Genomic DNA, 23,316 nt, shown 5'->3' with positions numbered 1-23,316 from the left:
TGTTTTATTGCAGCTCAACGGGTTTCCTTTCAGCATGAGTGAGGGTGGATGTGTGGGGGATGGGGCTTATTTTACACAGGTTCAGAGTGACAGCTGGGTCTTAGAGTGAAGTGCACAAGTCTGAATGGACAGATGCCTTGCTGTGCCCAGCCGGACATGCACACTTGAACCCTCTCCTTTTTGCACAATATTAGGAGCCCAGGGGATTAAAGCAACAGCCCCCGAGTCTCCTATGGAGCGCTGGGTTCGCCTGACCCAGCCAATCCTTGGCCTGCTCAGATGCTGCTTACTGACAAACAGCAGGGGAGCAGCTTGTACACTGGCTCAGAGTTAGTTGGTAATAGGTGGGTATCTTTGGCAGTTGCAGCCTCCAGGCTGACCATGGCTCCCACTTCTGTGATGCTGAGAAATATCCAATGTTTGCAGAGGCAGCACTAGCCTCTGGGCACGCAGGGGAATCAAACAGAGGTGTGTAACTCCAATGCAAAAGCAAATCATTGACATAAAAAGAGTAAGAAACGTATAGCACAGGAATACGAATGCCTTGAATTGCTGCTCTCATTGTTCAGGGTCGGATTGGCCTATTGTCTGGGTCACTAAAATTATGCTATTTTTTGGCTGCCAGGTTGTCCATATAATTTGATTTGCCACATTAGCTATCATTTGCGGCATAATCTGCAGATTGAAAACAAATTTCGAGCTCATAAGAATCAAGTTACTAAAAACAGGGCAACACGTGCTGCCACGCAGCGCCCTTCGCATAGGTTGACTGATTACCTTTCTGTTGCTCATTACTATTGTTGGGTGTTAAACTGGTCCTAAAAAGGTGAGACCTGTTCCCATGCAGACAAGTGTAAAAATGGCAAAATATGATCGCAAAATGTGCAGCATTATGCTACACACTCTGCTTTTCCTTGCTGCATAATTTAGTCAACCCTGCCGCATAATTTGATCCTCCTCTGTAAAAAGCCAGCTCAATCTTTCTCCCTCGATCGTGGATAAAATTAATGCCACTGAGTCGTGGAAATAATGCAGATTTGTATGCAGCAGAAGTGATTTTATCGCCCCTCTAATGTATTTTAGTTAGGGGGCACCTTCTTTTTGTGCAGCTCCATGCGCTGCCTCCATAAGCCCCTTAGTCGAATAAGAGGTATTGTTCACTTATTCCGACCCCTTGTCCTATTCCTTTGAGGAATCCTGGTTTTACGTCTTCACGTTACACCTGCGATAGCTCAGATGAGGGTTTAGTTGTAAAGATGTTAAGGATGAGTAGTGAGGACCACGCAGACGATATGACGCGATAGGTGTAGCCTGGCAGGCCAGTTTGTTCTGCCAGTTTCCCCGATGCCCAGTGTACTTAATGGTCTCTTGCCTTTTTTACTTTTAACAGTTTTATATGGCGCAAACTCAAGTGAAGGAGAGCTTTGCATAGATGCTTGAAAATGCACCTTTTGCCCACTCTTTTTTTTCAAAAATTTCTCGTGGGGAGACCCCTCTCCAGCCCTCCTTATGACAGTTGGGCTCGCTCGCTATGCTCGTTGGACACTCGTCCCAAATGTTATGCCCTACCACTTTCAAATGTCACCAACCGCCACTGCCACCCTCTCTAGCAAAATAATTATTGGGTGGCGGCACCAGACATAAATACAGGCAACGATAGCAGGATTAATGTTCTGACAGCATCTTCGTTATTTATCAGATAATTGGGCACAACAAACTGCGGGGTCCTGCACTATTAAGTGAGCTGCAAGGGCCCAAAGGAATCGATGTCGAACTGCTTACTAGCTATCTTACGTCTGCTTTACTCCCTTCCATGCTATAGGGCATCTCCATGCAGAGCTAGTTAGGTAGGGGACTGCCCAATGCCCTCATCCATCGACAGAATTTGTGAATCTACAACAGTAAATGATCAAGAAGGAACAAGAACGTGCTTTTCCATTAATTTTTTAACAGGTCATTTCAGAGAGTTCAGTTTTCCTTTTTCCCCAAGTTAAAGTGTCTAATACAATGGCATTGGCAGAGGCATGGCAGCTACCACATTTATGATTACAAGAAACCATGCTTCCTCCTCACAGGCTGCTTTAACCAACGAGTTTCTCAAATTACGATTGCATCTGAACACATATACTGGTTTGGGAAGTATTAGTTGTTGTGTGGGCTCCGGTATTTAAAATATGCCACTGTGATCCTATGATCTGTCTGATTTTGTTATTGAGGTTGGAGTGTCGGGTACCACAAACCAGTCTTTCTTCACTTGTCTTGGGTTTATTTTGAAATAATATTTCCCTGTTGTAGTACTTTGCCTTTTTGTATGAATCTCTAATAAGTCGTCTAAGCAGCCGTGGTCCGTGCAGGTAACTAATTATTTTTCCCTCATCGTCGTCGTCTTGCGAACCCCCCTCCTCCCCACCCCACTCGGCCCCACCACCCCACTGCTCTTAACTGTAGGAGGCATGGCTGTGTCTAGGGTCCCCTGTAACCAAAAACGTATTCTTAAGATGTTCTGCATTCATATATTCTTGGATGCTGGTACAGTTCCTGCACAAGCGTAGGAACTGGCTGAAGGGGAAACCTGACCAATCACTGTATTATTCTGTGCACACTGGGAGCCCGGCCCCACCCATACAACCCTTTGTTCCACCGTCTTGCTACCTAGCATTCTTGGGGGCAGATTTACAAGCCCCTTTCAACACTTTTACGCCGCTGTTGCGTCACTTTTGTGATGCAGCGGCGGCGTAAAAGAATATGGCCAAATTACAGCGCGACCTATCTAGGGAGATGCGTCCCGTTGTAAAGCCCTGCATGACATTATACCTGTGCCAGGTATATTGTATGAAGGGTGGGCGTTCCCACGCAGGAAAGCCTCGTAAAAGTGACGCAGTGAAATCTACAAGATTTCACTGCGTCACTTCTAGGACGCCACTGCGTCAAAACCTTATGCCGGCTTGAAGCAGGCGTAAGGATTGACACAGTGCAATAAGTATAGGCCTCAAAATACATTGCTGGAGTTGTGTCGTGCTTGCGACACAACTCCAGCAATGTGTGACTTTTGGGCCAACAGATGCATCAGAATTTCTGATGCATATATCAATCATTTCGCCTTTGTGCGTCGTATTGTAAATACGGCGCTCCCATGGTGGCGCAAGGGTTTCTCAGGGTGGTGCAGGGAAAGTGACACATCTTTACAGATGCGTCACTTTCTTGTAAATCTGACCCTTGATTTGTTTGCTTTCTCAAATGTATTAGTAGCCTCTCTTGCACTGGTAGTTTCATCTGCATATAGATGCCCTGTAATCGTTTCCGCTGCATTAAAATACATTTACAAATGTGAAAGTTGGCAAGAAACCTGGCAGAGCAGGTGCAGGCGGAGAATTTCCATCATAACAACCTCTAAACATCTGGGCCGCAGGTGGTGACATTTCCCCTAGAGACAGTTCCTTGACATGGAAGCCTTGTTAGCGTGGGTAATGTGCAGCTGGGAGCGGCTGTGGTCCCAGGTGATGGTGGCTCCTGCGTCTTGCGCCTACTGTTTTTCTGTCCTGGATCCCAAATCCTCACGCTCCAAAGACCAGTGCCATCTAAGAAAGGAGACTGGTGGTTAACACTTTAGAAAAATTACTTTTATTGAGCAGAAGCTACAGCAGATTATATTTATTTAGGTCAATAATGGCCTAAAAACAAAATGAACCAGATAACGCAGAATGTCTTTATTTGTGGTGTTCGCACTGAAAGTTGACATTCTTTTAATGTAGGTGCTAAATGCAGTGGTTGTTCTTCTGATGTAGCTTAGTGGGTTAAATTAAAGCGAACAGACACTCCAATTCCCAAAAGGCCCTGATTTGCTAAGTGCCTTCTAAGAATCATGGAGTTAGTTGCCTGGTTACTATCTTCAGTGGGAATCGAACTCTCTTCCATTAGAAGAAATGAAAGTAAGGTTGGTATCTAGTCCAAATAAGCCAAAAAACCAAGAAGAAATTAAATGAAATTGAAAAAACTGAACTGTTTTTGATATTCTAATTTAAAGCTAAATCAAAATATTTGGGCAAGATAGATAGAAATAAAGGATCACTGAAAGAATATCGACTACCAAAATATCGACTACCCAAAATATCGAGGAAAAAATATCTACAGCAAAAATATCGAGTTTGTATGTACAAACAGGTAAGTACAAAAATATCGAGTACAAAATATCGTTTACAAAAATATAGTTGTAAAAAATATCGTATTTACTAAAAACAGTGTTAAATTAAATTAATATTAATAATTAATTACTAAAATATACTTTAAATTACTTAAATTAACTTATAATAATTAAATAATTAATGAAAGTTAAATAAATATTTTTTTATTTCATATTTATTAAACATATATATATATAGTAATCAAATATAATAAAATAATACCCAAAAACTGAAAACTGACCCTGAACCCTAAAAATACCCCTTTACCCAAAAACTGAAAACTGACCCTGAACCCTAAAACTACCCCTTTACCCAAAAACTGAAAACTGACCCTAAACCCTAAAAATACCCCTTTACCCAAAAACTGAAAACTGACCCTGAACCCTAAAAATACCCCTTTACCCAAAAACCCAAAACTGACCCTGAACCCTAAAAATACCCCTTTACCCAAAAACCCAAAACTGACCCTGAACCCTAAAAATACCCCTTTACCCAAAAACCCAAAACTGACCCTGAACCCTAAAAATAAAAACGATATTACTTCACTTACCTTAAAAACGATATTACTTCACTTACCTTAAAAACGATATTTTGGCTGTCGATATTCTGTCCTGTCGATATTTTCTCCAAACGATATTTTGGAGTCGATATTATGTCTGTGTACCAGAAATAAAATGCAACTATTTAAGGGAAAAGTACAATAGATTGAGAAGTAGTCAATTAAAAGGCAACGGTAGCTGGGGTATAATAAGGCAAGTAAGGGATGCATGGGGAAAGCTCAAGAGTGACAGATGGAAAGTTGAGCATTTGAAGACCCAGCAAAAACTTTAAAAAAGATATAAAAACTCTGTGTATTTTAGATGTTAGGTTTAGATTTTAGATTTGGATAATATACACATTTTGTGATATTTTCTCTATTTTTGTATAAAACGGGCAGCTCTTTCTACTACATAGCCCTTTATATGGAATATGTGAGTCAAGGGTTTGCATTGCACAAATTTACCACTCCTCTCACGCCACCTATTTCTTATTTCTTGTTATTTGATAACCGGTCAGCGCCACCATTAACACCTTTTGTATAGCGCATAAATGACATTTGCATTGCCTTTTAGCGCTGTGCACCCGCCGGGATGTATGCTTCTGCCAAATTAGCCCTGTGGGCCCGCCAGGATGTGTGCTTCCACCAGATTCAAGGGTTTTTGGCAGACGATGTGCCACATTTACAATATTTTGCCATAGGGCAGCGCCGCAAGTCTTCCTGATGCGCTGCCTTACGGCAAAAGAAAAGGGCCTGGAAAGCGCCATATCTATCAGATACGGCGCATTACTGTCCTCTTTCCTTGCGCTGGCGCTCAATTGGGTGTCTATGCGCCAACACAGGCACCCTTGCTTATTGGATGTATGCCGTCGTGATGGAGTACCCTCTCTGAAAAACGTAAGGTTCGCCAGCCTGATTTACAGTCGGGCAGACCGTATGTCGGTGACGGAGCCTACTCTGGCTCCATCGCTGATACACTCCTCCAAAGGCCCGATGGAGAAAGGGCCATCAAAGGTTTGGCCATTGGACTGCGCTTCCGAATTAAAGAGTGGGAAATATTTTCCCATAAATCCTTAAAACTCATATCTCCGGTCCCCTTATTGGATGTATATCATTCTGGTGTGATTTTGTTTATAACATTTTACTGTGTTTCTCTAATCTGATTTGGGGTTTTTATCGTTTTGCATTTTTACTTTATTTCAGTTTTGGGACTAGTCAAGTCAAGTCAAGTCAGAAACACTTTATTCGATTGTTTTAAAATCATAAAAGTATGCTACAGAACCATAGTCAATCATACAGACAAATTTTTAAAACAAGTTAAAAAGTTACTATGCACATAAAAATTCATTTAAAAGTCATCTTTGCAAAACGTGTTTACAATGATCACAATCTTATAATCCTTTAGCAGTAATTCAATCAGTTTTGGGACTATATAAATACATACTTTGCATAAGTTAACCCTGTCTGCTCTGTGCCAAAGCTACCAGGGGTTGGCCTCAAGTTAATTGTGTGACTTTGAGGATAAACACTGACAAGAGCTGTGATCATTCCTTTAAGTGGACAGTGACCACCTCGAATATTAATCCAATTTCTTACCGACACTAATACTCAGCTCTATATTGCAGCCAGAATCAATTTGACTTCTCTCCACTACTGCAGACCAGATGCGCAAAAACCTTCGGGCCTGCATCTAAATCCACTATAAACCATTTGCAACTAGTCTGGTGAACATTTCCACCAAAGCTATGGAGTGGTGTAAGACAAGGATCTTCTCCTTTTCTACTTCTCTATTGTCCCATATATTGGCAGGTTCCAGTCTTCATGGGTTGGTGGTTTGGTCTGTGACCATCAGTTCCAACCTCTATAGGTGACAATAGAAAGTACAACACATATTTAAAGTAATATCTTGATCCTTGTAGCAATGATCACTTTTATAGTGCACACTATATCTTCCGTCTTGCCCCCTCGTTGACTTTCTCTCTTTCACTTAAGCTTTTGTGAAAAACACTCGTAAAATTCGCATTTTGTGCACCTGCATTTTTGTGTGGCAAGTGTGCATAAATATACACTACAATACTAACAGACCAACAGGTTTCCAGCCTACTTATGTTTGCATTGTGTTTAAGTGGGACATTGTTATGGTTTATGCGTAACACCTCAAATGCTACTTCGTGACACAGTGAAACATCTCTCTTAGTATTAAGTATTATCCCCAGTAGTGTATTCAATTGACCCAAGCACAGGAATTGCCGTAAAGAGTACCAGAAATGCACCCACGGGGACGTAGCTTGGTCAATAACATTGGTGAATGGGAGGAGAGCTGCAGACTTCCCAACAATCATCACGATGGGATATCTTGATAAAACACAATATATGAGAAACGGGAAATGGAGGCGTAAGAGGCAGTGGAAACAGAGAGGAGGCCATATAGTTAGGGCATCTTAAAACAAAACCGGGCTTATTTAGAAGCCCCTTGCGCCGCCGGTGCGCCACTTTTAATACGGGGAAAAGTGACATTGCGGCGGTGCAAGGGGCTTGTAAATATGCCTCAATATTTTAAAACTAATCAACATTTTTCTAGGGCCTTCAGAACAGAGACGAGAGAGAGTGTGCACTGCAAGTGTGTGTTTTTGTTGGGGTGGGCATGTAAAAATTCCAGATGAAATAGGACACTTCGCCATACCCGAGTGAAAGCACTTATAGCCAACTATTTACAACAGAATACATTTTTTAGGGGGGTGACACCCAATACACCCCCCTGAAGCTACGCCCCTGTGCACCCTGCAGTATAAATGACTCAGGTCTCCAGAGCTTTCGCGTTAACCAGTTCCATGTGTGAGGATCCTATCCAGTCAGGGTGTTTTCTTTGCATTCTGGTACCTGAAGTCTTGAACTTGGACTGAAATGAAAAGGATGAAAGGTACCAAAATATTAATAAAAAGCTAGGACTGCATGCAGTACTTGCACATGGAATCGGACAGGCATGGCTTAGACAAAACAGGGACTGCTTGGGAGGCAGCAGTGAAAGCCTCCCTCACCAAACGGCTAGTCCTGGCTTTTTAGGTCGAGCCTAGACGAAAGCAAAAGCGAAGCTTTTGCTGTCTATAGCGAGACAGCTTATGTTATCACTTTTGAGGGAATGTGGACAGCAGACTGACACGCGCTTCTCCTGCTGGAGATTTGACCTCGTGGGCGCGCTTTGGCGTCTTGGCTGCTTGTAACGTGCATCGCGGTGCGCGCGCTACACTGACGCATGCGCACATACACAGACAGACACACACACACTGCAGACACACACGCACTCCCCCTTAAACAGACCCACGCGCACACAGACACACACGCACAGACACACTCGAACACACACAGACACACGCGAGTACACCCCCCCCACCCACCACTCACCGGGCTCTTTCGGCGTGTTCCGTGTCTCCTCCGCAGCGCTGGTCTTCACCCGAGCCCCCCCCTGGGATCCGGGACTTCAGATGCCGCACTCCGCTTTGGCGCCGGGGCTCGGAACGCGCATGCGCGGGCAGCCCCCGCCCTCTCACTCAGCCCGGGCTGCTTTCTGTTTCTGTTCTGTGTTCCGCCGGAGAGCGCGCGGCCCCGCGCAGCCCGCAAACTGCAAGCGGAAGCTGGGACAATTATTTGAGGCGTTTGTGCCGAGAATGTTGAAGAAAGGCCTGCATCATCTATGTTACAAGGTCCAAAATAGCGTCCTTGCAAAACCGCGCAGCCCGCAAACCGCAAGCGGAAGCCGGGACCCCCCAAGGCCACCCCTGCAACACCTCCCACCCCCGACACGCCGAAACAACCGGAGGCCCCCGCACAATGCCTGCAGCCTGCCGGAGCAAGGAGCGCCTCCTAAGCGCGCTACTCCACCGCTGCTTCATCCCCCCCTCCCCCTCCCAAAGACAACCCGACCCTACGGACACGCGAACCCTATCCCCATGCACTCACTGCGGCACGCACCCTGCCGCCCTCAGCACCCCCACCAGCCGTTCTGCCCCCAGGCCAGCAAACCGTGAAATCCGAACAGGGCAGCGGCCGCGCGCCCCAACACAACCCCCCCCCCCCGCAAATGTGTATTAATAGGGACGTATTAACTGACATGTGTATTTTGTTAATCTGTCGTGGATAATCAGTATTTGAGATTTAATTTCTTTGGTCTGTGTAAGAAAATGTAATGGTGAACGTATTTATGTGAAACTTGTCATTTCATGTAACATGAGTTATACTTGTGTCGCAATCCGATCATTGGGGTTACGTTCACCACACCACACTTTTCACACCCATTACGTGTCTGTTGAATGGGAAAAGGACATAGACAATACAATAGACACTTTCGTTCCACTTTGTGCATAGTACTACTTAGCTCACGCATTTTTACCCTATCATTCAACCTCGATGTGCAAAGTACCCCAATATATAATAGGCTCAGGAAATGTTTGCGCTCGGCTTTTCTTTTGACCTTTTAAAAAAATTGTTAGCGTGAAATCTATTGACTCTGTAAGGAGTTAAAAGTTGTTGCGCACTGCTGGTCTGGACTTGTATATTTTAAATGCAAAGCTGTTTATGACAAAACCGTCATAATTGCTGCAGACTCTACACTATAAGGCAGACACCTCTCACTTTCCGCAGTTTCAAACATGATGCAGAGTAAAAGACACTGACATTTACAAACTGTTGACTTTTTATGCTTTTAGCCCAGGTTCATTCTTATTTTAATTACATTCCTAGCTATCCAACAACAATAACCTATTACGCTATTTTAATGTATCAATATTCTTATATCGGTGATTAATGTAACTAGTGGTATTTTCAATATCTGCATCATCTTTTGATATTTAGATCATAGCCGTGTCTTCTATATAGGATGTTGTTTAACACATACATATAACAGATGTATTTAAATCATTACAATAACTGCAAGAAACAACATCTACTCAAAACATTAATAACTCCCAAAATATAATATATCCTTTTTTTCTTTCCCATTTTATTTTAACTTCTTCTCTCTTTGCCTTTGTACCTCTCATTTTCTTCTTGCCTTACACCACATCCTTTTCTTGTTGTCTTTTTTCTCTTGCCTTCTTTCCTCTTTCTCAATTCTGATTTCCTTATTTGTCTCTTTATGCCGTTCTGTCATTCTTTTTTCTTCTTTCATTCATTCATTTCACTGTTTCGTTTTTTCTTCCTTTAATTTTCTTCTAATGTATCTTTTTCCTTCACTGCCTTTCTTTTGCTCCTTTCTATATCTATTTATCCTCATTTATTTCTTCTATTTTCATATCCTATCTTTCTCTGCCTTATTTTTCTTCACAAAAGTTATTTACAAAAGTTTAAGCTATTGCCATTATAAATCACAATAACTTTTATTTAAATATTAATTATTAAAAAATTAAGACATTGTTATTTGTAATATCAATACATTTAAGTCACGTAAATACAACACATATTGCATTACAAATGCTATAGGTGTCACATTTGCGAAAGTTAAAAGTATTGGCATTGTGAATGACAAAGCTAGTAATTTCGCTATTTTCAAAACCAACACATAAATAAAATATTAGTCATTTACAATACCAATAGCTCAAACTTTCCTAATGCGAGACCTATTGCATTGCAAATGCTTGTTTTATCTAAAATCACTTTACAAGCAGGACTTTTAAGCCGATGCTCATAATGGTAAAGATCAAACGAGGGCCAGAATAAAATACTACGGCAATGGTTTAAACTCAAGGGTGTGTTGAAGGCACAGTGTATGGTAGCTATGAGCGCATTCAGTATCCCTGTAGCACAACAGATCCGGGTACTTTTCTCTTGCTGCATGAGAGCAATGCCAACGTTGGTTACTGCAGTTTCCTGGGTTCCAAGTTGGAACCTGCCTGCCTGGAGTAGACCCGAGCGAAGAGGATTTTGCGCCAGGAAGATAAGTGTCATTATTTTTATACTTATTTATTTTTATTTTCCCACCTGCCTCACCACTCTCCATACATGCCAGCCGCCACTGCTGGTAGGCCAATAGTTTACGTTGTTGGGTATTATTTTGTTTCTATTCTTTATACTTTTCTATTTTTAGTCACCTTTGTGTGTTTAAACTATGTCTTCAGGTTGCAGTACTTCAAAGACTACAGTCATTTATCTTTGTGCCAATAACAGTTATCGGTCATATTTATCGAAGTTATATGTCATCCTTGTGACACAAAACCTAGAAGAGATTTACCAACCCTCCAGGGCCACCTTGCATGACCCTGCTGGCTTGGTACATCTGGAGTAATGCAGGGCAGTGTAAGTCGCTATCTTGAGGTACACTATGTGGTAGGGGGGTTACAGGTGTGGAGCGTGGACGTTCCCATGCACTCACTGATGTATTCTGAGGCATTCTCAGATTTACCAGTACTGGTAGACCTGGGAATGCGTCAGAATTGTACGCTTTCCCACCAGAAGAGCAACAAGGATAAATATCTTTATTTCTACTTGTTGTTTCCTCTTTCTAAGTTTGCTGTATTTTGCAGCACACTTTGAAAGAGTAATCGGACTCTACAGATTGTTTTTGTGCAGGAGGGTGTCCCTTTCTCCTCCAAAACAATGACGCAAGGGTGCCTGACTTGGCACCAGTGCAGGCAGAGGACAGGAATGTGCCGAAACTTGATAGATGTGGCACATTCCTGCCCTATTACTTTCACTCTGCACAGCTTAGCAAGTTGTCTTTCTGCACTGTGCTGCATGAAAGAATGAGAAATATGGGCCTTTATTTTCATGTTATGAGCATTAAAACTAAACACAGTTTCTATACCTGTTCTAACCTCACTTGCATGTTACTTAAAACCAGTACTGTTCTTTTAAACTCGTACCAATGATTCATTATTTTATTGAAAGCATTGGCTCTATATTTGAGTGGTGGAATGCTTCCAACAAAGAAAACTAAAATATGTAATCCTTGCACCAACATTTCAAGACCATTGTCATTGACTTTGCCAATGCTTGTTTTTATTGAAAATGTGCCAAAACTGCTGGCCCTAGCTCAGAAGCCGAGTTGCTTAGAAATTTAGGGACATATTTATCAAGGTTTCGTGTTGCCCTTGTGCTACACAAGGGGGCGCATAGCAACTCAAAACCTACAATGAGATTTATCAAGCCATTCAAGGCTATCTTGCGTGGCCCCGCATGGCTTGGTAAATGTGGAGTAACGCAAGTCAGAGTTCTGTGAGGGTTCCCGCACATCCACCAATAGATTCTGAGGCATTCCTCGATTTACTAATGCTGGTAGACTTGGAAATGCATCAGAATGCTACACCTTACCAGGGGAGGCGTAACAAGAAGAAATATCTTTATTTCTCCTCATTTTTTACACTTTCTACTTGTGCTGCAGCATACATAGAAAGAGGAAACAATTCTTAGGGGCATGTTTATGAGCCTCTTGCACAGCCATATCGTCACTTTTTATGATGCTCCGGCAGGGCAAACAACCAAATAAATTAGTGTTTCCTTTAGGGTCCATTCAGTTTGCTCGTATTTTAGTTTGTTTGCACGTTTAGGTTGCTTTGTCTTTCACATGTTCCGCTTGGCACGTTTATCTTTGTGCCACAACATTATTTTAGAAAAGCACTGCACATGTTTTTGTACAAGATGTTCATACAGTCTGAAAAAAATAACAAAAATATGTGCAGTGCTTTTCTAAAATAATGTTGTGGCACAAAGATAAACGTTCCAAGCGTAACGTGTGCAGGGCAAAGCAGCCTAAATGCGCAAACAAACTAAAATACGAGCAAACTGAGTGGGCCCTAAAGGAAACACACAACAATCATATTTATGAGGGCACACAAAGCCACTATGCTTAGCTTTGAATAGCTACATAGATATGGAGTAAGGCAAGGCAGCGCAAATCACTGCATGACCTTAGTCTGCGCTAGGGAGGCGTTCCATGGGCATTGCCGTGTGTGTTCCCACGCAACACCAATGGCTGTTGACGCTTCCCCAGATTTACAAAACCATGTAAACCTGGAGTTGCGCCAAAACCTTAACGAGGAGAAATAACTTTATTTCTCCTTGTTTATTCCTCTTTCTATGTGTGCTGCAAAATGCAATACACATAGAAAGAGGAACACGCCTCAATTGATTGTTTCTGTGCTGGAAGGTGCCCTTCCTGCACTTATCCTGCCGACAACACAGGCACCCTTGCACCAGAGTGCAAGGGTGCATGCGTTGGTGCTAAGAGTTATGGATCAATGGGGTAACCCGAAAGGCCACTGGACCCGGGTAAATTGTGGTACAAAAGGTAATGTCACAGTGGTAACTAATTATGATGCATAAAGAAAAACAGAAAATGGTCTACGTTATCTAAACATAGTCGGGCACCACCACTAGATTAAACCAAAAATGGATGTGATTTTATTTTTATCACACTATTGACATAGATCAAAACATAAGATACAATGTATTTCACATTTCGATTTTTTTTTTTAAGAAAGACAGGTGCACACAGGGTGGAATGATAAGTGCATGGGAGGGATTTGTGAAAGGTGATGTGAGAAGGGACAGTAGTGCACATATATACATCAAAATTCAATAAAAACAACCTATCCGGCCAGATATATGGTATCTACATGAATTACAAATCATAACAATATTAACTAGATGCAGATATACATTCTCTGTCATCTATGTTTGACACTAAAGCAAAGACACTGGCGACCCTGGACAAAGGTATCATTTCTGTAACGCAGCGCTGTGTTTTGCATGAAGCGCTTTTAGCCTAGTCAAATCGCGTTAGCACGCGCGTTTTAAAAAAAACTTGTTGTACTTTATTTTAATAAATCGTTTTTCAGCCTTCTATTTTAATTAGCACACATAGCGCTTACTTGCACCATAATCAGTAACCTCACCGCTGTTTTAGCGGGTTACTTACTGCTACACACTCCTTTCAGCCATCTTGGGGGTAGGCAGGACCGTATCGCGGCGCCATTTTGGTGAGCGCCCTAGTCTTCAGGCGGGCTGACCATTGCCCTACTTAAACCTGCCATGAGGACGCGCAGCGGTAAGGCGCAGCGGGTGCGCCGGACTCACGCCGGAGTCAAGCCAGAGTCCTGCCCGTCTGCGCTCGTCCGGGATGAGGCTGCGGTGGAGGCAAGGTACGCTGTTCCTGGGGTCAATAATTTAGTTAAGTCCAGGGAGTGGTTAGGCTCCTTTGATAAGTGCTCCTCTTTTTGCCACAATACCCTATTCCCAGATACGTGGGACGGCTCAGTTTGTTGCCTTCACTGCAAGATGAAGTTTATTTCTGCGTTGGGCCCCCATGTCGATACTCATTCAACTGTACTACGAGGGGGACTTAATAACGCCAGGTCGATGTGCAAAAATGCACAGCACATCCATGACCTGATTATAGAAATGGACCTAGACTGGCTATTTGTTACGGAAACCTGGCTTCGTCCATGGTGCAACCCGGACCTAGCAGTGGCTCTCCCACATACTTTTTCAATTCAGCGATTAGATAGACCTCTACAACGGGGAGGTGGTCTGGCAATCATTCATCGCAGCGCAATTAAATGCACTACGTTTGAGCTGCCAGACATTAAAGGAGCTGAGGCTATGGCCTTCTGCCTTGCCATCCATGATTCCTTCTCTTTCTCTGGTGCTTTGATTTATCGCCCACCTGGTCCACCCACTGATTTTTTGGAAAGCATTGGAGATGCGCTGAGCGAACTTACACTTAGGTTCGCTCGTTGCACGGTGATGGGAGATCTTAATCTCCATCTAGATTCCCCTAAGGAATCAGGCACCAGTGGTTTTATGGACATTATTAATATACTTGGTCTTACTCTGCTAACGCTGGAACCCACTCATACAGCAGGCCATGTTTTGGACTGCATTTGTTCTAACTCTGATGGCCTGATGGTTAAACCCCCATACACTTTAACTTGGTCAGACCATAAACTCATTCCATTTGATCTCCTTGTAAAACAGAAGGCCCCGGTGAAATGCACGAAAACAAGCTCTGTCAGCCGTAAACCGGATTGGATAAACGCCTTCACACGGCCTGATCTTTTGGTGAAATTAAGAGTTAGTAAACCCGCATTAACAGGTCACACTCTAACAGATAATCAGCAATACTGTGAGTGGCTGGCAACATTTGGGTCGTCTTTGGACACAATGAAGAAGCATAAAAACTCAAGCTGCATTAAAAATAGAAAGAGTGCCCCATGGTTTTCATTAGCTTTAAAAACTGAGTTAGGTGTAGTGAGATCACTTGAGCGAAGGTGGCGAAGAAATTACGAGGCGGCTGCCCGTGAGATATATATAAATCTGCACGTAGGAATTACCATGCCGCAATTAAGCTGGCAAAAAAAACATACTATTCAGAGGTCATTTCTTCTTCTGACAAGGGACAGAAAGAGATCTTTAAGATAGTTAATAGCTTCACCAACCCCACAGCACTCTCTCAGAAAATTCCCCCCTCCCTCCCGCTTTGCAATGCCATAGCTAATTATTTTGAGAAGAAAATCTCTGACATTGTTAAGGATTTCCCTTCTATGCTACCTACTCCGACAAATGTGGAAATAATGAGGACAGGCTCTGTGACAACTAACATCCCTCGCTTCGACTCATTTACGCCCATCTCCCTGGAGGACTCACATCAGGCCATTTTAGCAATAAAATCTGGATCTCCATTTGATCCCTGTCCGCCTATGATCTTGCGGACTCTGGTTGAGGAGATAAACCCAACCGTTAACAGTATTATTAATTCTTCATTGGCCACGGCAGTAATCCCAGGTGACTGGAAGCATGCAGCGGTTATGCCAATTCAGAAAAAAGCCCTACCAGATCCAACCACTCTGTCCAACCTGCGTCCCATTTCCCTACTCCCTGCGGTGTTTAAGCTGACGGAGAAATTTGTTAATAATCAACTTACGAGTTTTCTTGAGGAGAATAACATCCTGCACTCCAATCAATCAGGGTTTCGATCCAAACATTAGACTGAATCTGCCCTTTTGTTTATGGCAGAGACTTTACGAATGGCATTGGACCAAGGGAAGAAGGCCGTCTTGATTTTACTCGATCTATCGGCGGCCTTCGATACGGTCTCACACTCTATCTTGGTTGACCGTTTGGATAACGCAGGTATAGGAGGAGTGGTGCTGGCATGGCTTACAAATTTCCTCTCCCAGAGACGTCAGGTTTTAGTACTAGGCGACTTCAAATCTGAAGAAAAAGTCATCAGCTCAGGGGTCCCACAGGGCTCTAGTCTGAGCCCTGTACTTTTTAATCTTTATATGGTACCCCTGATTGAGCTAATCGCCTCTTACCAGATTAATGTCATATCGTACGCTGACGATACGCAGCTGATCCTGGTGCTGGATAGGGAGCTGCCTGGGGCTGAGGAAAACCTGAAGAACTGTCTCACGGCTACATTTGAGTGGATGAATAACAATCACCTCAAATGTAACTCAGGGAAGACAGAAATATTACCCTTTGGATCTCAAAATCTGTTTTCCCCTAAACAATGGTGGCCTGAGGATGCGGAAGCCCCCCCTAACACTATTTCCTCTGCCCGAAATCTCGGCATCAAATTTGATGCCCAATTATCATTTAAGCAGCAAGCGGTAGGCGTGGCTAGCTCATGCTTCCAGATCATCAAATCATTGAGGAAGTTTTTGGACCTTCTTCCTCTTGCAGCCAGGAAGACAGTGGCAGTAGCATTGATAACATCTAGACTGGACTACTGCAACAGCCTTTATGCAGGTACCAACAAAGTAGTGCTTCACAGGCTGCAGATGGTCCAGCATGCTGCTGCCCGTCTGGTACTTCACTGGCCGAGAAGGTCATCTGCCTCGGCTGCGCTTAAGATTCTACACTGGCTACCCATCCATAAGTGTGTCCTATTCAAGGTCCTTGTTATCACCTTTAGAGCCTTTCAGTCACAAGGACCGAGATATTTGTTAAATGGCTTTAAACGCTATTTGCCAGCACGCTGCTTGAGGTCCGCCAATCAAAATCTTCTGGTAACTCCCAGATTTAGATTGGCCACTAAAGGGGGGAAATCTCTTTCTGTACTAGGCTCGAGAGCCTGGAATAAATTGCCAGCTCAGCTTTGGCGTATAGTTAAGGAGAGTGAATTTAGGAAATCTTTGAAGACATGGATCTTCTCACTCTCCGATGTGGCCTGCAGGGCACTAGTGTAAAGCTTGTAATGCGTTTGAAGTTGCCTTCTGTCCACCAACCTTTTCCAGCGGGGTTGGGTGTTGAGCGCCAAGATGCTCCTTGGAGCGGTAGTAGCGCTATATAAGTGTGAATTTACATTACATTACATGTTTCGACCCCTAAATAGAACAGCCAACTTTGCGCCTTCGGCGTGGGGTCTTCATCAGGACTGAAGTGAGGAAAGAAAGTGGGCACCAGTAGAACAACAGCAAGAAAACTTCAGGCTGGGATGTTAGAAAAATTGGGCCTTGAGGGCTCTCAGAAATTCCACAGAGAGTTGTGGTTAGTTGTGAACAGGCCAAGGCTCATCAGTAACCTATGGCTGATGGCTGCCTGGGAACCGTTGGAGACAGCTAACAAGGTGCTAGGCTGCCAAACCAGCGCCAGCGCTAGAGAAATGGACAGGAATGCACCGTAGTGGATAAATACGGTGCATTCCTGCCTTTTCACTTTGACGTAGGGCAGCGCAGCAAGGTAACTTTCTGCGCTGCCCTATGCCAAATCCCAAACAAATTTGCCCCTTAAATGATTTTTTTGCACAGGAAGGTACCTCTTCCTGCACAAAAACAATCCTGTCTGTAACGCAGTCACTACTCTTTCACCATGGTGCAAGGGTGCCTGCGTTGGCGCTAGGCAGCAGTTTGTGCCCCAGCGCAGGCAGAGAGCAGCAATGCGCTATATTGTGATAGATGTAGCACATTCCTGTCGTCCCCCTTTCACACAGTACAGCGCAGGAAGGTGTCTTGCTGCGTTCCGCGAAATAATATTAAATATGGCCCAGCATCTCCCTTGCATGCAGGTAGTCTAGTCATCCTAGCAATCTCCAAAGAATAACGGAAGTCATTTCAACCTGTTTCCGGATGGAGCTGAGGTTGGGCCTCCCACACTGTTCCGTCTATGCTGGGCCCGCCCACTTCCCACATTCGACAAGGAAACGGAAGTTTTGAAGTAAAACTAAAGAAAAAAAACACATCAAGCTAGCAGGCCTCTCAGATACAGTGAGACAGCTGCGTCACCAAAGAAACAGACAGTGCATGAAACACGGTCCATGAAAACGCTTTGAAGATCAAACATTTATTGCTAGACCGAGGATGAAATGTAATTAATGTAACCTGTTTACACGGGCATCCATTGTCAGGCTGAAAAACTGGGTCACTTGCGCAGTTCTGGGGGCTGTGCAGTGTTAGGGGGGCAGTGCTGGTGGACAATTGCAGAGCTGGAATAAGGGTGTTGTTTAAGAGGATGTGCAGTGTTGAGAGGGTGGCAGTGCTGGGAGACCGTGGCAGTGCTGGGTAAAAGGGAGCTGTTCTGGGGGATCTGCAGTGCTAGGGTGGCAGTGCTTGGTGCAGGTGCAGTGGTGGGTCAAGTGTACAGAGCTGAGGGGTGTGCAGGCTTTAAAGGCGGGTGACATTAAAGGGGACCAGGTGAGGGTTGGGTCAAGAGCGCATTTTGAGAGGTGTGCAGTGTTGAGAAAGTACTGTATTGCTGGGGGCTGGTTTAAGGGTGTTGTTCTGGGGATATGCAGTATTAGGGGGAGGCAGTGCTAGTGGACAGTTTCAGTGCTGGGACTGACAAGTTCTGTGGAACAACAGTGTTGAGAGGGTGGCCGTGCTGGGAGACCGCTGCAGTACCGGGACAAGTTCTGGGGATGTGCAGTGTTGAGAGTGCGGCAGTGCTGGGAAACCGCAGCAGTGCTAGGCCAATGGTGCTGTTTAGGATGATGTCCAGTGTTAGGGGGGGCAGTGCTAGTGGACAATTGAAGTGCTGGGTCAAGGGTGCTGTTCTGGGGGGTGTGCAGTGTTAGAGGAGGCAGTGCTTGAGCCAGGTGCAGTGGTGGGTCAAGTGTACAGAGCTGAGAGGTGTGCAGGGTTTAAAGGCGGGTGGCATTTAAGGGGAGCAGGTGAGGGTTGGGTCAAGGGCGCATTTTGAGGGGTGCGTAGTGTCCATTGCTGGGGGCTGGGTTATGGGTGCAGTTCAGAAGGATGTGCAGTTTTGAGAGTGGTGATTTTGCTGGGATACTTATGCAGTTTCGGGGAATATGCAGTGTTAGAGGGTGGCGTTGCAGGGGATCAGGTACAGCACTGGGTCAAGTGTGGAGGGGCTTGCTGTGTTGAGAGTAGAATTACATTTCGGGGGCACCGCTGCAGCGCTGGGTCAATGGTGCAGTTCAGGAGGATGTGCAGTGGTGAGAAGTGAGCGCTACTGCTAGGGGGCAGGCGCAGCCAGTGCTGTGCTAAGGGTGCAGTGCTTCGGGTGTGCAGTGTGAGAGTCAGCGGTGTTGCTAGGTACACGACGCAGCGCCAGTTCAAGGGTGCAGTTGTACCGCTAGTGGACAGTTGCAGCGCTGGGTGAGGGGTCAGTTCTAGGTGTGCAGTGTTGAGAGGGTGGCAGTGCTGGGAGACCGCTGCAGTGCCGGGTCAAGGGTGCAGTTCAGGAGGATGTGCAGTAGTGAGAGGTGACCGGTACTGCTAGGGGGGCAGGCGCAGTGCTGTACCATGGGTGCAGTCCTGCGGGGGTGCAGTGTTGAGGGACAGCGGTGTTGCTAGGTGCACGACGCAGCGCCAGTTCAAGGGTGCAGTGGCACCGCTAATGGACAAGCGCAGCGCTGGGTGAGGGGTGCATTGCTGGGAGTGCAGTGTTGAGAGGGTGGCATTGCAGGGGCGCAGCTCAAGTGCTGTGCCGAGGCTTCAGGTTTAGAAAACAAACAAACTATGAGTGATGGGGCGGGGCCGAGGAGGAAGCGCGGATGGGCATACAATGCATCCGTGTGTGGGTGCGGTGAATGCGGGGGCGTGGCCTCGATCAGGGCACCATTGTCAGCTTCCCTCGCCTCACACCTCACTCTGCTCTGGAGGTGTATGTGTGAGGGTGTGCTGCTACTGCACAACACTGCACTCTGCTCCGCGGCGGTCTCCCGGCTCTCGTCTCCTGCCCTTCTCTCCTCTCCCAGGCTCTAGCCATCTCTCTCCTCCTCAGGCATCTCTCCACCGGGCTATTGTCACCTCTCCTCTGTCTCCATCCTTTTCTACTCGCCCCTTTGCCTCTTCCCGTCCTCCCTTTGGAGCCTCTCTCCCAGGGATTCTCTCCTCCCCTTCTGTGTCCTATCCATCCTTCACCGGCTTCTCTCGCCGCAGGGGGTCTCTTCTCTACCTCCACAAGGTGCCCTCCCGCCCCCACACGCGCGCACACTTCTCCCAGCTCCTTTCCGCTCAGGAGTTCCTCACCCCCCAGGATGCTGCAGCTGTACCTGGACCTGGCGTCCCAGCCCTGCCGCGGCGTCTACATCTTCGCCAAGAAGAACAACATCGACTTCGAGCTCAAGCTGGTGGAGCTTTCTAAAGGTGAGTGAGGCAGAGTGGATAGCGATAGGGGCAGCCCTCCAGGGAGAGCCTGGCCCGGGCTTGGGTACCAACCGAGCCACCGGAAGACCTGAGCAGCAGAAACCACGATATTATTAGCAATTAAAAGTCGGTTCATGTACATCTGTCTCAGGTTTATATAGCCAAATAGCCAGCTGTCGAGGGCTGTACCAGTTGTTAAAGGCCCTTGCACTGGCGGCTTGCACAGTTAAGAGTGGTGATGTGGGCAGGGTGTGGGGTGGGGGATGGTGGAATAAGGGAGAGGTGTGGCGCCGCGGCCAGGGCGACTGAAGCTGGAATCTGGGGACCACGGTTCGATCCCCGGCTCCGGCAGTAGGTTAGCCCAGCACCATGTGACTCTGGGCAATAGCTCGCTTAATCTTCCCGACAGCCCCCAGCGCCTAGAGACCCTTACGGGTGATTGTGCGCTTTACAAATGTGGACTTTATTATTATTATTATTAATAAGTAATATTAAATAAATAAAACCACTTACTTTGTGCTAATCACTGATGCCGCAATGATCGATCGCAAAGTAAGTGGTTTTGTTTATTTAATATTACTTATCCCGTGGTGTGTTGCATTCCACCATCCTGCGCCTTTGCTCTGACCTGTGCGAGCCGCTACTGGGCCCTTGCCGCTGGCGCGGACCTAAAACAAGGTGAGCTCCTTTAACATCCCATAGTCTAAAGCTAGTAGAAGATTCCACCCACTAAGGGTAGAGTATTCTAAATTAAAAAGGAAGAAACAGGAAAACCAACATTGGAATGTTGGAACTCCAGGCTTCTAACAGCCATTATAAGCCCAGAACTACTCCATTGTCTTCAATGAGCTCTGGACATTCGAATGTTCTAATATTCAACCACATTATTTAATCGAGAAACTTCTAGTACAGGTCACAATTGTTAAACATAAATATTATAACGATGTAGGATGTAATGGGGTGGTGTAGCCATTGGTGAACTAAGAGAGAGTTGATGCATGCTAGGCAATTAGTTGATAACAATAGTATGTTAATAGATGTGTAAATTGAAACTTGTTTACAGTGCAAAGTCTGGATTGATTCATGTATGGATTCCTATATTTGCTTTAACAAAGTTGCAGTTAAGGTTAATGATTTGCCCAGAATCACAAACGTTGGCCAAGTTGGGAAGCTGGGAGTGAAGCCCAGGAACATTCTGCAGTTCAGGCACGGGCAATTATTTGTTTCTGTTTCTAAATACACCAAGGGGGATCAAAGAGATCACAAGGGGCAGGGATCTGGAAGGTGAGATGTGGGAGCAGAGATCAACATGACCACTTAGAAGGGATCAGAGAGACCACCTGGTTCTAGAAGGAAGACAGAGCTCAAGAAGATCATATGGAAGAATCTAAGAGGTCACCTGATGTGATCAGATGGTCATGGTGGAATCTACATTGTAATATACGTAAAGGAGTAGAGAAGGTGCGGGGGTAAAATACATCATGGCAAATGCTTTCATACTACAAGGCTATCCCTACTGCCTAGATGTCCTACATATCTTTAATTCATAATTGGTTTGAGCCTGTCATTCCTTAAAAGTTGACTTCTAGGATTCTATCTTACTAAGTAAATATCATTCAAGTACGAAGGCGCCTGGATACACTCAAGGGTGACAAGCAGCGCTCTACAAATCCACCTTACATTACATTATATTATAGGGGAGCTCATATCTAATACACTCTGTGATCCGATGCTTGCATCTTATACACTTTTGCACTCTGTTTCCATTTCAAGGAGATGTGATGGCTGAATTAGGGACACACAGAGGTTCAGAACCATTCATATCCTCTGTCACATTGTGTAACTCATGTTCCCAAATGCAACAGATGGTCACATCTAATGCAGTGCCGTCTTTTTAAATTTTCATCCCGGTACCTGTAGTTTTCTACCTTCTATTATAGATACAGGAAACCAAGACCTTAGGACAGGTCACAAAACCATTTGCGAGAATGCGGAATAACACATTAAGAGTGTGTTCACAGCACTCGTCATAGCAATGGACCAAGGTCCACTCAGAAATACATTTTCATTATTAAAAGATCTGAATACAAAAGCTCACTCGTAACGTGTAAATATGGGAGTGGTTAGGAGGAGGGCTTCTAAAATGGGGAATATCTTCTCTAGAGTCAGTAAGGAAAGGAGAAACTCAAGGAGGGGAGCAGGAAGCATCATCAAATCCATTCACATACCTACAAAAGCACGTGAGGCTCAAGTTACGAAGGATACTCATGAAGTATTACGGGCCATCCGTTCTCAAAGCTGCATTCACCCAGCCTTGAAGTAAGCCATGTACCACACAAAGGCTACCATTGTACTTACAATGCATACACAAATAAACCAAGGGGGGCAAAGAATAACACTACCAGGACAAAGGAAACAAAAGTGTGGCAACAGCTCCCCGACCTAGAGTTGGCACCATAACAAGATCCACAGTCATAAGCAAGTTGCTAAAAAAAAATTGAAAAAGAAACATGAAAATACACGCTGGCAGCATATGAGGTGTAACATCATTTAAAATAGATGCATGTAGGTTTCAATATGACGACAACCAGCAGAAATCCAATAGTAAAAGCATACTTTACACACCTATCAGCCTACCAGACCTGGAGAGGGTGGGTGGGGAGAGATGACAATTATGCACCACACCCCTTCCCAGCTACTTCTTATCAAGCTACCAAGCAATCACAATCCTCCTCAGCTACTCCTGATCAAGCCACAAACAAATCACAACCCTCCTCAGCTACTCCTTATCAAACTACCAACCAATCACAACCCTCCTCAACTACTCCTTATCAAACTACCAACCAATCACAACCCTCCTCAGCTACTCCTGATCAAACTACCAACCAGTCACAACCCTCCACAGCTACTCCTGATCAAGCCACCATCAATTTCAAAAGTCTTTATTCGACTGTAAAACAAACAGTCATAAAAGTACAATTCATAAATACACATTTTAAAAGCATTTCCAAACAATACATTTCATATGGCAAATAAAGGACACAGGATACAGTAC

General features: G+C 44.8%; 1 protein-coding gene across 1 annotated transcript in view; it reads left to right on the top strand.

Annotated features, from left to right (window-relative positions):
- Positions 1 to 19,760: 19,760 nt before the first annotated feature.
- LOC144792659 (glutathione S-transferase theta-1-like) overlaps positions 19,761 to 23,316 on the top strand; it is a 131,788-nt gene continuing 128,232 nt past the window's right edge. Inside the window, exon 1 of the mRNA XM_078667805.1 lies at positions 19,761 to 20,261. Within this exon, the coding sequence (XP_078523931.1) occupies positions 20,153 to 20,261 (109 nt within the window). The 5' untranslated portion in view covers positions 19,761 to 20,152. The remainder of the gene's footprint in view (positions 20,262 to 23,316) is intronic.

The sequence above is a fragment of the Lissotriton helveticus genome, chromosome 11 (genome assembly GCF_964261635.1).
Source record: "Lissotriton helveticus chromosome 11, aLisHel1.1, whole genome shotgun sequence".
In the NCBI taxonomy this organism is placed as follows: Eukaryota; Metazoa; Chordata; class Amphibia; order Caudata; family Salamandridae; genus Lissotriton; species Lissotriton helveticus.
Note: the sequence above shows the minus strand (reverse complement) of the source record. Positions and strands in the feature narration are given on the sequence as shown.